The following is a 16217-nucleotide window of genomic DNA, read 5'->3' on the forward strand; positions in this document are numbered from 1 at the left end:
TTTATGAGATTTACTTTCTTGAAGTGCCTGAAGCTAAAGAAACACACTCGTGCTTTTTCTAGTGTTATACTAGTTGAGAGAAATGATTTTGGGCCAGCTTTTTTGTAGGTGCCTCAGCCAATCTCTGACTGGAATTATACACCCCTGTCCGTGGTGCTGAACTCTGAAGTTTATCTGTTTTTCAGATGTGACAGTTCTGATGCTGGTGCACTAGACTCTACCTGTGATTTGCAGATTGGTATGTGAGCCCAGGTGAAGTCCCATCATTTTATGCTAGCGGAGAGAAGAGAGATGCTTCACTCCGCTGCCATGACAACAGGACTTATCTTTGTCACCTGGCTCTTGTATACCAGTGCAAGGGGCAATCTCATTGTGTCTGTGCCAGAGGGTGGGGAAAAAGAGCGTTTGGAGCGTGTTTTGACCCAGGCCAAAGAAGGTCCGCTGAGCCCCAGCGCTAAGCAGCGTCTGGAGGAGCTTAGTAATCTGGAACTGGATGTTATCAAAGGGGGCAACAGATCCAGCACTAGTAGGACTCGACCTAATTTGAGCTCCTTGAGACGTGGTTTCAAAGTGCAAGGAAAGTCCCTAGAAGCTTGGGGCGAGCAAGAATCACTCAAGCAAACCGAAGAGGCTCCCACAGAAGAGGCGAACATCTCCCTGGATGCGATTGATGAGTATGCTTACCCTGATTATAGGGGTAAGGGCTGCATGGATGAGACAGGTTTTGTGTTCGCCATCGGGGAGAAATTTACCCCGGGACCGTCCACCTGTCCCTGCTTATGCACAGATGAAGGTCCTCTGTGCGCCCAGCCTGAATGTCCAAAACTTCACCCCCGTTGCCTGCGCGTCGACACGAGCCAGTGCTGCCCACAGTGCAAAGAGAAGAAAAACTACTGTGAATTTCGAGGAAAGATCTACTCATCTCTGGAAGAGTTTAAGGTTAGTGCACTACATTAGATGCAGATGGATGTGTTAACTGAATTTATTCTATTATTTTTGTCTGTATTGAATGCCAGAGAGACCTTTACTTTATGGCAGATTGTTTGAAGAGAGGTTATCACTGCATTTACTCTTTGAATCTCTGTTCATTATTGAGTAAAATTGAATTTTTTTGGTCCATTGGAGATTGCTGTAAAGTTGAAAAAATCTAATGTGGGCACTTCATGTCTTGATTATGTATTGATTCCAGCAGCCCAAAAATGAGTTTTCAAAATTGCACTTTTTTTTTTTTTTTTTTTAACCAGTCTTCTTGAGCCTGAGCATTTCTCTTGGGAAATGCTTACAATAACACTGATAAAACGTTTTTTCCTGCATTTTATTTCTAAATTATGGGTTCAGTTATTATGTGGAACTAATGGTTGCAAATCTTATATGCAGTAAGATAGAACAAGACAGCCATTTTTAATGTAAGGCCCTATTATGATGCTCACTAATTTCTTCTTTGGTGAAAAATGTGAGTCATCACTTTTAGACTTAGCAGCTTGTGCAAAAATTATTCCTTTTGAACTGCATATCTTGCCCTACAGTGCAACCACAGTGCTATTAGTTGGGTTTTATTCAACAGCTTATTATCTTGATTGGATTATGTTGGTTCCTCCTCTTCCTGTTTTATTTGAGTCCTTATCCAGAACACCTGAGCTGTATGGCAGGCAGTGAGGTTTATTATTGCAGCAGTCTGCATAAAGCTTTTCTCAAATGTCAGAGGTCTGGATTTATTGGTTCTGCTCAACCTAGTGCATATGCAGACTGCAAACTTAACAATTAAACCCTCAGCAGATCGAAATGAGTCCAAATCTGTTTTGTCCCACGAGGCTGGCTGCAGAGGGAAAACTGCAGAAGTAATTCTGGCTTGCCTCAGTAAAAATTATCAGTTTTAGAAAACCCCTGTGAATATTTATTTTATTTTCCACAACAATTGGAGGTGACACATTGTCCTCAGTTTCATTTGTAGAGGTTTGTGTCGGGAGATACGGTGTGCAGAAGGTTTGTTTCACAGAATTGCTAATGGCTGAGTAGTCCTTTGTGTTTTGTGCTTGGAGGCAGAGAAAAAGCAGAGAGCATAACCGAACAGCTCGCTCATAAGTTCAGTGTGTGATTTCTGGGACATTTCTTGCGATGTCACACGAATGCTTCAGAAATCCACTTTGTGACAGGAAGGCTCTGGATTTATCATATCAGTTCATGTTCATTAAATGCAGTGTGTCTTAAAGGGATAATTCATCTAAAAATGAAAATTCTGTCATCATTTACTCACCCTGAAAACCTGTATGTAGTTCCAAATTTGTAAGACTGTATGAGCTGTCCTTGTTGGCATCTACCTAATTTAGCTCACTTCTACCAGTTTGCATCAAAATACTGTAATGTAGAATTTAGTTCAATGTAGTGCCCGACCGATATATAAAATATAATTGTAAAATAAACAACGTCCGTCTTTTACTCTCCGTGACAATGAGCTTATAGCTAACTAGCTAATCACGTAGCTACTTTCATTGCTTGTCAGCTGAGTGGAAGCTCATGAGTAAACATGTATTCCTCAAACTGTTTTGTTCAGGATTCACAGTTTGGTACCCCCTTCAACCGAACAATTCCAGTCATTGCATTTACAAAATGTAATATTTAAAAGTCTGGTTTTCCACCGTTGAAAGTTTCCTCTGAACTTGTATAGGAGAATACGGTGTAACACCGCTGCCGCTGTTTATCTCGTCTCGGCAGAATTAATATAGTCAGCATTTGACTGATACTAAACAGTAATACTGATGTTTATTTAGCTATTTATTTTATTTGTATTTATTCTTTATTTTAATGGTCAGATTTGACTGATACTAAACAGTAATACTGATGTTTATTTAGTTATTTATTTTATTTTTATTTATTCTTTATTTTAATGGTCAGCATTTGACTGATAGTAAACAGTACTGATGTTTATTTAGCTATTTATGTTATTTTTATTTGTTCTTTATTTTAATGGTCAGCATTTGACTGATACTAAACAGTACTGATGTTTATTAAGCTATTTATTGTATTTTTATTTATTCTTTATTTTCTCAGTGTTCATTCATAGAATTTGTTGACAATGTATGATAATAATGTCAAATATTCTTTGATAAAAATATTTGTTTAAGAAAGCAGCCTTCTGAGTACATTTGTATAGTCATATCGGTGCAAAATCAGAGAAAAATCCACATAGAAAAGGTCTGTTTTCATTCCAGCTCAAAAATTAACTATATTGGCCACCATATCGGTAATCGGTGAATTTTCCCTCTCTAAAATCAGTATCGGTCTCAAAAATCCCATATCGGTCGGGCTCTAGTTCGATGCACAGCATTTGACATCAACACCAAAAGATATGGTTAGCATATACTCCTCCCTTTTAAAAGTAAAAGGTTAGTTATATGGTTAGTTGCATTTACTGTAGTATTGTTTTGTCCCTGCTGTCTTCAACCCTATTAGAACAAACTTGCAGCCCATTTTTGGTCCCTATTTACCAGTTGAGAAACACTGATATAAACTGTAAGGGGTATGGTTAAAGTTAGACAGGTTTTGATATTCCTCCATAATGAATGGTCTGGAGCATAAGGCACGACTCAAGCTCAAAGATCCCAATGGAAATAAATATGTAGGGGAAGCAAAGGAGATATCGGATACCAGAGGAATTGTCAGAAGGAATCAGGTGAGCATTGTAGATTGCTGTGATTGCACGAACATGCTCTTCCTCTTCCTTTCATTAGGAATGTTATTCTAGCCACATGAGATTATATTAAATAATCAATTACTTCCAAAGATGCACACCCAATTTAAAGCTCTTGTTCTACCTCAGTTTTTGTTTCTCTGAGTATATTAAAGGGATAGCTTGCCCTAAAATGAACATTGTTATTATTTACTCACCCTTATGTTGTTCCTAACCTGTTTTTGTCTTTGGAACACAAAAGGAGAACTTTTTGAAGAATCATTATATAGCATGGAAAAGTTATCCATAAAATGTATTCATGCAACTCCTGCGCTATATTTCAAGTCTTCTGAAGTCATACAATAGCTTTGTGTGAGGAAAAGTCTGAAATTTAAGTAGTTTTTCACTGATCATCTTCACCTCCGTCAAAGTTCTTGTGTAACCAATGTCCACGTCCAGATTCAAAAAATGGTGCATCAATGTCATTGACACCAAAATGGCACTTGCATATGTACTAATGCTGTGTTCTATTCAAGTCAGACGTGGGATATTCTTACTTGATATCTCCAATCTCTGACCATAAAGGAATTCCATTGCCAGATGCTTGGAAAATGACGTGCAATGAAACAAAACTGTAACGCTCCCGTTAGCAGGGGTTTGACTGTCACCAGACACGGCTCTTAGCAACCCATTTTATAAACAATGCAGAAGCGCATCATCAATTCTCTAAAAAAAAAAAGGGAATAATTCACCATGTTTTGAACACCTGTCTCTGCAAACGTTTGTAAAATAAGCTTTAATATTATGTAATGTAAGTTAATATTTATCATTTACTTTGTACATCTCATGTTTGTGGGATGTCACACACCTGTATCTTGGTGAAATTGGAGTTGAACATTTCCGCACAAGTTTCCATGTTGGAATTCTGACTTCAAGTGGCGTTCCATTGCACTTTTCCTAGCAGGAAGTTGGAAAATCCGACATTCCAAGTTGAATAGAATGCAGAATATCTTACAGCAATGTGCCATTTTTTTTATTCTACACACAAAGCAGGGTAGACACATACAATATATTTCAGTAAGTAACGACTTACATTTCGTTCTGCTTCTCAAACAAACCTATCGTATGGCTTCAGAACACTTGAAATATAAGTTATTTCCTTTTTGATTTTTGCTGTTATTTCCTTTTGGAGCTCGAACAACATTGTTGCTATGAAATGGCATTGTAAAGATAAAGATTTTACTTCAGACTCTCCTTTTGTGTTCCTTTGAAAAAATAACCACATACAGATTTGGAATAATGAGGTTGAGTAATTGAGGACAGAATTTTCATTTTTGGGTGAACTATTTCTTTTAAATGATACATCTTAATAAAAACCCTGGTTCAGTAGTTCGTAAGTTAATGTAATCCTGCAGTGAGGATAGTGTGAACATATGTGACTTGCTGTCCCTGGCGGAGGGCTCGAGACTTGACCTGAGCTCGACTGTCCCCCTGGACTGGATTAGTATTGATGTAATAGATAGGAGGAGATGGGGAGGTGGTGGGATGCCGGAAACTCTATGAAGAGGTAAGCAGTGGTTTATATACTCTTACTCTGGCTGTGTGATTGGTCAGATTAAATGAACTTGCTCCTCCCGAACAAAACACCATTTCAGTAGTTCGCAAGTTAATGTAATCCTGCAGTGAGAATAATGTAAACATATGTGGCTTGCTGTCCCAGGCTCGAGACTTGACCTGAGCTCGAATGCCCCCCAAAAGAAGCCAAGAAATGGAACAGTAAGTCGCTGGCGTCGTAGCCTCGTGAGGCGCAGAAGTGATGGATTGATTGTAATGACAATATCTCACCCCCCCCCCCCCCCCAACAAAGAATGGAACCTGAAACTATGTACTGGAAGGGGAGGGGGTGCTCGCCTCGCCTTGTGTGCAGAGGTGCCAAAGAAGATAGAACAAACAGAGCCACTTGCAGAGGAAGCCTCACGCTAGGGCCGCTTGGGGGATAGGATGGGGAGGATTTAGAGAGTAAAATTAGTGGTGGTGGTTGTGGCCGCATAGAAAATGAGCTCTCCCGGAGAGTTGTTGTAATTGCAACTGGAGGGCTTTGCCACGCCCGAGCAAGGGGGATCAGGCAGGTCTGTCCCAGGCGTGGGAGAACCCAAGCTGCCCAGACCAGACCTTAAGCATCCCTCCAGATGCAATTCATTCGACAGTAGGGGCCTGCGAAGCAAACGGGCTAACCCCAAGTGTGTGGGGCTCGGCTGCTGCTTGAACAGAAGAGCCCATCCTGCAATCGAATGGGAGACCTCACTGCATTCGATACGGGAAGGACCTCACAGCGGTACGAACGGGAGAGCCCACGATACAAATAAATGTGAGTAAGCTCACGCATCATTCACACGGGAGGACCCCCACTGCGATTCGAACAGGAAATGTATTTATGTACCTTGATGTATGTGTGTGGTAGGGCACTCTCAGTGGTACGGACGGGAGGGCTTCCGGGCCGGCTGGGGTGGACCCTCGCAGCACATGCATTTGCGATATTAACGTGCCGAATCCTCAGGCGCGGGACCGCACAGCATTCAGTGGGAGAGCGTGCAATTCGTGTGAGAATATTTTAGCTGTATTATACTGAGCTTGCTCGGAGCTGCGTGTGGCTGAATCATGGCATATGATGGTAGGACACTAGATTCTTGTGGAAGTGACATATTATACATTTAAGAAAACTCCCTATGTGAAAAGGGCTGAATCCTCGAACACAGGATCACATGGCATTAGCAGGAAGAGCCTGTGTTTTTATGTGAACAGTTCTTGCTTCAAATAAGCAAGAGCTCACACTGCGATACAAATGGGTTGAGTTGTCAAGCGCAGTATTAGACGTGAGGGCATATAGTAGGTGATATTTCAATTAAATTAATTGATGCGGAGATGCCGGCTTGTGGCGGACTGTTTAGGGAAGACCTAAAACGGCCCGATTGTCAATCATTAGGTGCTGATGGTTCGTTTAGGATGAGTGGCATAGTATGGGTTACGGAGTCATGGGGGCTGAGACGTATGGTCTGAAAGAAGTAATGAGGTTGTGGCACGTGAACAGTTGCGGGGCTTGGACAGTGCGTTTGCGCTGTTTGTTGTGTAGTTGGAGTATGTCGTATGACACTAAAGATGCCACGGTTGCTGTGTTTGAACAGCATATTTGGGCTGTTTGCAGTGCAGTAGGCGGTTTGTTTGCACAGAAACAAAAGATGCCGCGGTTGCAGCGTTTGGGCAGTGCGTGCGCTGTTTGCGGTGTATGGAAGTCTGTTTTTCTTGAGGAGGGATTTGGGACGATGTTCACTTGTGGAGGCAGCCTCGTGCAGGGAACGGTTCTGGAGTAGGAGAGATTAAATTGGTAGAAGGGAGGGGGATAAAGTGAAGAGGAGTATGGGTCTGGAGCAGGGTTCAGACGATTTGTGCAAGAATGTTTATGCTGAATTTTACTGAGCTCGCTTGAAATTGCGAGCGGCTGGATCCGCAGGTGTGGGCCTATACAGCATTTGATGATAGATGAATGGGATGAATCCTCGAGCGTTGACTTACGTGGAGTTTAACAGGATGAGCACATGTTTTAGTGTGAAAAGTTTATGCTGCAAATGAGCAAAAACTCACTCTGCGATACAAATGGGTTGAACACGGCATTCAATGTGTGGTGGTATGGTAGGCTATTTTTGAATTAAATTGATTGATGCGGAGATGCAGCCTTAAGGTGAACTGTTTAGGTAAGACCTGAGTGGCATAATATGGGTTAACGGAGCCACGGAGGCTGAGGCGCACAGTCTGAAAGAAGTGTCGCGGTTGTGACACGTAAACAGTTGTGGCACTTGGATAGTGCATTTAAGCGGTTTGCCGTGTAGTGCGAATTTGTCGTATGGCCCTTAAAATGGCACAGTTGCAGCACTTGGACAGTGTATTGCACTGTTTGCGGTGTAGTGGGAGGTTTGATTGCAGTGCTTGGACAACGCATGTGGAAAACATAGTAACGTGGTAAATGTTGCGTCTGTGGACACCTGAACTTAATTGTTTGCTGGATTAAATGTCGGGAACATATGTGAAACAATGTCAGGAAACTTGCTTGCATGTGCATACGAACAACATTATTAGAGTTGGTTTGTCATGAAATTGGAAGGCACCTGAAACTGAGTGCCCAGATGAATACCGTAGTTTGATGTTTGTTAACTTAAGCATATGGTTTTGAGCTTTCGAGCTTTGTCGATTGTTTTCCAATGTAATGCAAGTCATTTCACAACTGTTTTATTGACACGGGGTGACTCGTATCTTTTGATGAGGATGTATGAAATCGTAAGAGTTTGTGCCTGAAAGTTGGATTTAATAGATACTATAAGAACACAGTTTACAGTAGTGTGGTGAATAAAACAATTTGTTTATATTGATGACTTGTAATAAAATTCTACAGAAAAGCTGAAATATTGGAGTATAAAGCAAGGTGCCAAGCCAAGTCATTCGACGTTGATTTAAACCTGTTACTTTAAACTTGGATGGAGCGTAAAATTATGACAGATTATTGAACGCTTTTAAAATCATGAAGCAATTATGTTGTATGGTCAAGCTTGTAAATAAAAGTTTGCAATCCAATGAGGCAAAAGTAGAGAAGACTGTCTGTAAAATGAAATGATAGATTGATTTTACCTGCGTGAAGCGTTTGTCCTGATGGGAGGAGGGAAAGTCATGTTATAGTGTAGAGCTGAGTGGAAGTTTATAGCAGCACTTGCTTCGTGTTATCTGGGCTGCGCGGCGAAGCAAGCTTGAATGTGGAGAGGTGCCAGTTTGCGGAATGATTATGAATGAGTTGGGATGCGGCGCGTGATCCGCCTCTTGCGGATTCGAATTCGGCTAGAGGCTGTGTATAACTGCAGTGTGCTATGGAATGGTCAGAGTGAATGCTGCACGGCAGCAAGCTCACACTAAAATGTCTGCGTTGGTTTGAAAAGAAGTTGTAATTAGATTATTGGTCGATTGGAAGGAGTTCGCTGTTGCATGATTGCCCCTGTGTTCCAAAAGGGATAAATAGCGCTCCGAAGGGCACTTTGAAGGGAGAACAATCATGATATTCATGTTAGAATGGATGATGGCTTAATCGAGCTGCGTGGTGAGGTAATGAGGCTGACAGGAATCACCTGTGCGGGAGAACCAGATTGAAACGCTGTGGAGCGTTGGAATGGTGATTGAATTAAATAGTTAATCTTTTGTTTCCCTCGAGTTCAAATAAAGCTCTAATAGTGCTCAGGTGGAATGAAGCAGGAGTAGCGTCCATTCACTGAGACAGGCTTACGCGATGGACCGCTCCGGGTGGAATGTTTAGATAGGACAACATATGAGCGGTTGGAGAGAGCTGTTTCACATGTATACAGATCCGAAGCAGCCAGGTTGCGAAAGCGGCTTCGCACAGTCGGCCGCTCCGGGTGGGAAATTTAGATAGGTCAACATGTGAGCAGTCGTAGGGAGCTGTTGCACATGTATACAGAGCCGAAGCAGCCAGTTTGCAGAAGCAGCTTCACACAGTAGGCCGCTCCGGGTGGGAAATTAGATAGGAGGACATATGAGCAGTTGTAGAGAGCTGTTTCACATGTATGAGGCATCGAATTAGCCAGTTTGTGGAAGCAGCTTCACGCAAATGGACCACTCCAGATGGAAAGTTTAGATGAGAGCATATGAACAGTCGTAGAGAGCTGTTTCACATGTGTACAGCATTGAAGCAGCCAGTTGCGGAAGCAGCTTCACGCAATGATCTGCTCCGGCGAATGGAGATTAGTAGGAAAGACAGAGTAAAAGTAGCACTTAAAGTGGTAGCAGTTGATGCTGTGAAACGAATGAGCTGCTGTGGCAGCTTCTGTTGAAACGAGATGATTTAGATGGAAGAGCTGTTCTGATGAAGGCAAATGCTTTGCAGCGGAGTTGCAATCCGATGATCTGAGTCACTTGTATCTGTTCGTGGGAAGGGTCAAATGCCAGAAACTCTCAATGCTATGTAGAGGTAAGCAGCTCTTTATATAAGCTTACTCTGGCTGTGTGATTGGTCGGATTAAATTAACTTGCTCAGCCCTCTACATTGCGAGTAAATTACTTGCATATGCGAGTAAATTTAGCACTATTTAACCAAAAAACATCTGTTATTAGCCACTGGCAAGTAAATATTAACATTTCACTCGCCAGTGAAAGAGTTGTGTAGTGTCGAAGCACAGAGGCCCTTTTACTGAATAAAAAGCAGTTGATTAAGAAGCTGGAATCAGCCTCGTCTTTCCCTGCATGCTGTCTCATGCGCGTAGGAAAAAGTACTTGTGTCTCATTCAGTTGAACTCCGAGCATCTCAGGGAACCGTACCGCGGACGTCACGAGCAGCTGTCTTGAGAGCGTCTCAAGCGCTCTGATGTGCAGACCGTCTACAGAGGCTTGTGCCAAACTCCTGCGAAAATATAAACAAGATATAAACGTATTAATTTTGTGAACGCAAAACACTCCAGCATCACTTAACGGCCATGTAATGGCAAATGTCCGTGGTCATTGTGGGTTTATTACATTACAGTGTTAATAACACGCAGCGAGACAGAGGAGAAGCCCTGCTCTATTTCTGTGGAGATGATAAAATGCAAGAATCTCAAAGTCTTCCTTCACGAGAAATAAGGGCTTGTGAGTTAATCAGAGAGCCTTAAAATAATGTGTGAAAGTGAAGAATTTAAGGCAGAAATATTTTACTATTGCATAATATAATATAATATAATATAATATAATATAATATAATATAATATAATATAATAGCTATACAGGTTGGCTGGGTTACAAAAGAAGCAAAAGAAAACAAAACATTGAAAAAGTCCAATGGATCAAAAAGTAAATTGGACAAATAAGAGAGATATATTTGAGTTATTTAGACATATTTTGATCATTAAAATATTATTTTAATTCTTTTAAATTTTATACTTTTATATTTGACTGTCATTCATACATTTTTGAAGCCTGAAAAGGAAATCATATACCCTTATTTTATTATATGACCAAAGCTAAATCTGTATAAATGACTTACATAGTGAGTTTGTATGGTAATTAATCGTGAAACACCTAAAACAGACAATTAAACATCATAGCCCTAAAACAGGCAATTAATCGTCATAATTGCAATTATTTGTTTGACAATTAATTGTCAGCCAAATTTCACAAACATGACCAATCATTTTCATTTTTAGGTTCCTACCTTGTGAATTGTTTTGTTAAAAATGTGTATGAAATTTCAAACAGTGACAACAGCTTGTATCATTATTAAAAATGTGATTTCATGAATAATTAAAATTAATAATTAATATGTTTTTTTGTTACATTATGTTTAAATGTCGTCAAAAGTCTGGTGAGTAAAAACAAAAATTTACTAGGCAATGACGATTCTTTCTCCAACATGATCGTGTTTGTTAATAAAACACCATTATTATGGAAGTACGGTATTTACAGTGTTTTGTATTGTGTGTGGGGTTTTTTTTTTTCTAGGTGTCTCGGTGTGAGAAGTGCCGCTGTGAGCCCAGTGGAGAGGTTTTGTGTTCTGTGTCAGCTTGCCCACAGACAGAGTGTGTTGATCCAGAATACGAGCCTGACCAGTGCTGCCCTGTATGTAAGAGCGGTAAGTGGTTAAGCTCCTTCACTCTCACTCTCTATCTCTGTTTCTCTCCATCGTTCCTCTCAAACTGCCATCCACTGAACTGCTGAACCCCTGCTGTTCCCCCTGGAATTAGAGAGGTAGCTTACAATCAGTTCTGTAAAATGACCTCAGAGACTTGCGTCCACTACACCCAATTACCACACCACAAAGACAATTCACAGAATGCATGCACAGAGCAGCAGATCTTGTCTCTTCTTGTATGCTTTACGTGTGCATCCATGTCATTGTTCCATAATGGCCAGTTTACCATCAGTGAGGTAATGAAATCCAGAGGAGATTATATTTGTCTGCAGGCTTTTGTTTAAGCTAGTTGCTGAGATCCATTTTTCAGGCAGCAATAGCACTAATGAACCTGCAAAGTTGCTCTGCTTGTTTCCAGGAGGTGAGGTGATTAGTACAGGCAGGTGTAGCAGTTGCAAGAGGCTTTTTCCAGCCCTAGGGCACAGATGATTAAACTTTTACACACAAATGATGTTTTTCTCCATTTGGCTGGAAATACTGAAGTACAGTATAAGGCATAAAAATGTTCTCTCTCATCAAAGTGCCCAGCTCAGAGATGGAAGTATTTTCAAAGCTGCTCTTTGGTACAAAGTCTGTTTTGTATACATGAAAAGTAAAAAATTTTTTTGCCATTTTAAGTCATCATAGGAGTGCTCCTGAGGCTGTTTCAAAAGCTAGGCAACTTAATTATGCAGCCTACAAAAGGGGCTGTTCACACTGAACATGTTTTTGTGTTTGTCTGTGTTGTTTTTCAATTGCTTTCTATGTGAACATGCGCCAGACGGACGATTTTGACCGCTGACCGCTGCTTTGACCATTTTTCACAAGCCATGTCAAGAGAAATTAAACTAAACACCTCTCAACCTGCGTTTTGTTTGTTGCGCTGCATCTTGCATTTTTAGTGCAAGAACACATTCAGTTTGAACAGCCCCTAAGATACCACGTTTTATCCAAATTCTAAGACAGCATCAAATTTATCATTCATGGAGGACACAAGTAGGGTTGCCATCTTTCCGGCACACGAATACGGGACGCTTGAGCATTTTAAGCTTGACAAACTGGGATGGGAGTCCCCCTCGAGCATTTCATTATCTGCTTCAATATGGGACACTATGCATACAATATGGAACATAATGCATTCAATATGGAAAATTTTGCAGTTCATCTGGGTATGGGGGGTCCCCCTCTCGCTGTAAATGGGACAATAACCATCTCATACAGGATGTCTTCATTTTGGCCTATATGAGACAATAGCCATCACATACGAGATGTCTTCATTTTGGCCAAAAATACGGGACATCCTGGCTAATAAGGGAAAGTTGGCAACCCTAAACGCAATCCAGTTATGCATTCGATGAGCTGAGTGGAAAAATAAAAGACGGTGGACAAGGCATTAGAAATGTCAAATATACATAAACGTATATTTCATTCGATATGAAAAGTAATGTATTATTTTACCCAATATTTGTGTGTGCTATATTTTTTATGCTTTTTACAGAATCACACTGTTAGCTTAGCAACATGCTGCTGTCAAACTCTACTAAATTAAGTTACAAGTCGAGTCTCTCGAGAACTTAATATGTGGAGCGCTATTTGTGTGGAGTACAACGTTCCAAATCTGTCACTTGTTTTGAAACAGAGCTTTTATCAGCCTTGTGTGTGTTGTTGATCTTTTTTTGGCCAGAGGGGTGTTTTGTGAGAAAGAAGGAAAGGAAAGCTGGACCTCGGGTTTGTGTGTGAGTGTTCTGTGATTGGAACACATTACAATGTCTTGGGAGAAGTTTACTGAAACAATGTGGGTAATATAGAGCTGTTTGAGATGCTTTTAGACAGCATGTCCAAGACGGTTGCTTCTTGTGTTCACTTGGATCCTGATCTAATATGGCACCGGCAGCCACGCTGCCTCCTTCAGCAAAACACAAATGATGACTTGGTAAATGGATCTCTGACTCGGCAGCTAAACTCCCTGCACGCTGTACACAATGGGGGAGGGGTGATGTATGCCAATTATTTTAAAGAGCACATATTTAAATGAATCATCTTGGCATTTGCTGAGATACTGCCAAGATTCCCTATTCAAACATCTCAGTTGGTGATTGGGTGTGAGATGAATCCAAGAAACAAAAGCAGGCCTATTTCATCAATTCTCCGTGCAGCATTAAGATTGAAGTGCCGAATGTAGAGTGAAGATTTCAACAAGCTTTTCAAATGCATGTGCACACTCAAGCAGCCAAGCAGTATGGTTTTAAGATGGACTGGAAACATTATGCTCAACACACATGATTACAGCCGCCTAGTGATTTCACAGCGCAGCGTAATACCATAGCACGGCTCTGTTGTGCATGCACAGGTAGTCTGCAATTTGATTTTATATTAGAATTATTTAGATAGGTAAAATCATTCTAATTGGTTGTTTGCGGTTGCTGTGGTTTTGCATGTCTTGTGGGGGCGGATCACAGAGAGGTGCCAGTATGATGGGTGGGCACCTCTGAGGTTTTCACTGCAAGTATCTGAGGTATAAAGACTTGAGCACAGATGCAGTGCAAGAAGCTGCCAGATGCTCTGATCTCCTGAGATTTGCTCTCTTCAAAAGTAAGATTTCAAAGCTTCATGCGGTGACACTGCAGGATGGGTGCCGGGTGTGTTAAACTGTGAAAGCCAGTTCTTACTTAGCCTCTGCTGCTGATAATAATCACATGAGCTCAGACAGTCGAACACACAAACCTTTAGTGTTTGAAGACTTAACATAGAAATATTCCGGATCCTACAAACTTTCTGTGCAATTGAGTCCGCTTATAAATTAGAAGTGGAATGATTATTTGATTGCAATGTTTGACAAGTAAAACAAAAAAGAATTCTCTACAGATTACAAATTACTTCTCTAACATTGTAATCAGATTACATTACTCATTACCTCATGGAAAAAGTAATCAAATTTCTAATTACAATATTGGCGCATTAACATCATCTGAAGCGTAAACTCTTTTCAAGTTTGAACAACTTCAGAGATGTACAAATGTTTAAAAATCCTTTGGGGTTTAAAGAATCCAAAGTTTTGGAAGAACTGCAACAGCACTCAAACACACACAATCAGGAAATGAGTTTCACTTATATTTCATGCTTCCCATTTAACAATTATTAAGTTCAGCCATACAAAGAATGAGAACGATTCTACTTTAATTAGTTGCATCTTTATGAAATTTATGCATAAATATTAGGCATGTCATAAAATATTGTTATATCAATTATTGATCGGTACATTATTTTATTGATACATTTTTGAGGCATCGATATATTAAGATTAGCAGACATTTAAATTAAAAGCCTAATTTGTGTGCTTTCCAAATCACTGCCAGTTGGCCTTCTGTTTAATGTAGTCTGGCGTAATAGCGTGGGGAGACCACAAGTGGGTGATATAACATTTACTGAAGCCGGTCACGTGTAGGACAAACCACAGTCCAAACTAAGTTGTGGATCTAGTCACCATTCATACACACAAACGTTGCGAAGGTTTTTGTACTTCTTCAAGAATGAACAAAGTGACAATGATGAGTTTGCAGGTTAGTGTATGAAACTGGTGTAACTGCGCAAACTGAACGATTATAAATTACCATGCAATTTCCCTGTATGGATCTTTGAATAGGTCTTTCATTCAAGCTGTCAAACCACAAAAAGACCTACTTTTTGTAGGACAACTGAAAATACATTGTGTAGGCTATATGAAAGATACAGTACATAAACGCCATATGCCATCCAGTGATATCTAGAGTAAATAATCTTTATCCTTTGGTAATGATTTGAGTCAAATTTGATGGAAAACTATGCAAGCTGAGCTCCGTGGTGCTGCAGAATTTTGAGCAGCCTCCACAGACGGTGAGCGGTGGCGGTGTGTGCATACCTTTGTAGAAAATAATTGTTTCAGATTTTTACGTGACATGTCGTCCTCCAGACGCGTCGGGTGTGCGACCCACTTTAATTAAACCTGCCGCTCACACTTTACCAAAGTTGTGTTGAGAAATGTGTTTGAAGAGACAAAGACTATTTAGCAATGACCAGCCCTATTTATATGTGAAAAATGCAGATTCTTTATTAAAAAATTCTGATTATCGATGCTTGAAAAAGACATCGATCCCAAGCCTGATAAATATACATAGATATAAACTAATTTACCTGCAGCGATTTCCTCATAAAAGTTCCAAAAATTCTGTTCTGACCAGCTGTAAGAAGATTTGTAAAGATTTGTAGTCTCTAAGGCTTTATGTGTGTAAAAACATTTACATTTTAGATACTGTGAATATGTTGAGATTGTACGTTTTAATAACAATCTTAGTGAATGTGATGAGGAGGAGGGCGTGGCCGGGCCGTGAGGGTGCACGCCTGGCACTGAGTAACGCAATCAGTGGCTCCTTGCCCGTCCTTTTACTTGTTACCCTGGTGCCAAAACCCGGGACTGGAGGAGGAAGCGCCGTCGGAGAGCCCTTGCCACTGACGGGGGATCATGATGTCCCCCCCATGATCATGAGGTGTGATGCAGTGGTGCTGGAGTGGTTCGCCCGAGGTCGAAGGAGCCTGCTGCTGTCCGCCAGGAGACGAAGGAGCTGCTGTCGTCCGCCAGGGGGACGGGGGAGCTTGCTGCCATCCGCCAGGAAGTGGAGAAGCCGCTGGGGGTGGGGGAGCTCACTGCTGTACGCCAGGAGGCGAGGTCCAGTGCCATCGGCCAGCGTCTCGGAGGACCGCTGCCCAGCTGGCTGAGGACCGAATGGTGGCGTGGTCAGGAATCTGAGTTTTTTCTTTTCTCTCTCTCTCTCCATATCTCTCTCTTTGTCTCTCCCACACTCTTTTCCTCTCCCCTCCCCT

At 41.1% G+C, this 16217-nt stretch overlaps 1 protein-coding gene across 1 annotated transcript in view; it reads left to right on the forward strand.

The window, feature by feature from the left end:
- Positions 1–270: 270 nt before the first annotated feature.
- LOC127412103 (brorin-like) overlaps positions 271–16217 on the forward strand; it is a 30618-nt gene continuing 14671 nt past the window's right edge. Inside the window, exons 1-2 of the mRNA XM_051648184.1 lie at positions 271–939; positions 11192–11321. Coding sequence (XP_051504144.1) covers positions 271–939; positions 11192–11321 — 799 coding nt within the window. The remainder of the gene's footprint in view (positions 940–11191; positions 11322–16217) is intronic.

The sequence above is a fragment of the Myxocyprinus asiaticus genome, chromosome 21, assembly GCF_019703515.2.
Source record: "Myxocyprinus asiaticus isolate MX2 ecotype Aquarium Trade chromosome 21, UBuf_Myxa_2, whole genome shotgun sequence".
NCBI lineage: Eukaryota > Metazoa > Chordata > Actinopteri > Cypriniformes > Catostomidae > Myxocyprinus > Myxocyprinus asiaticus.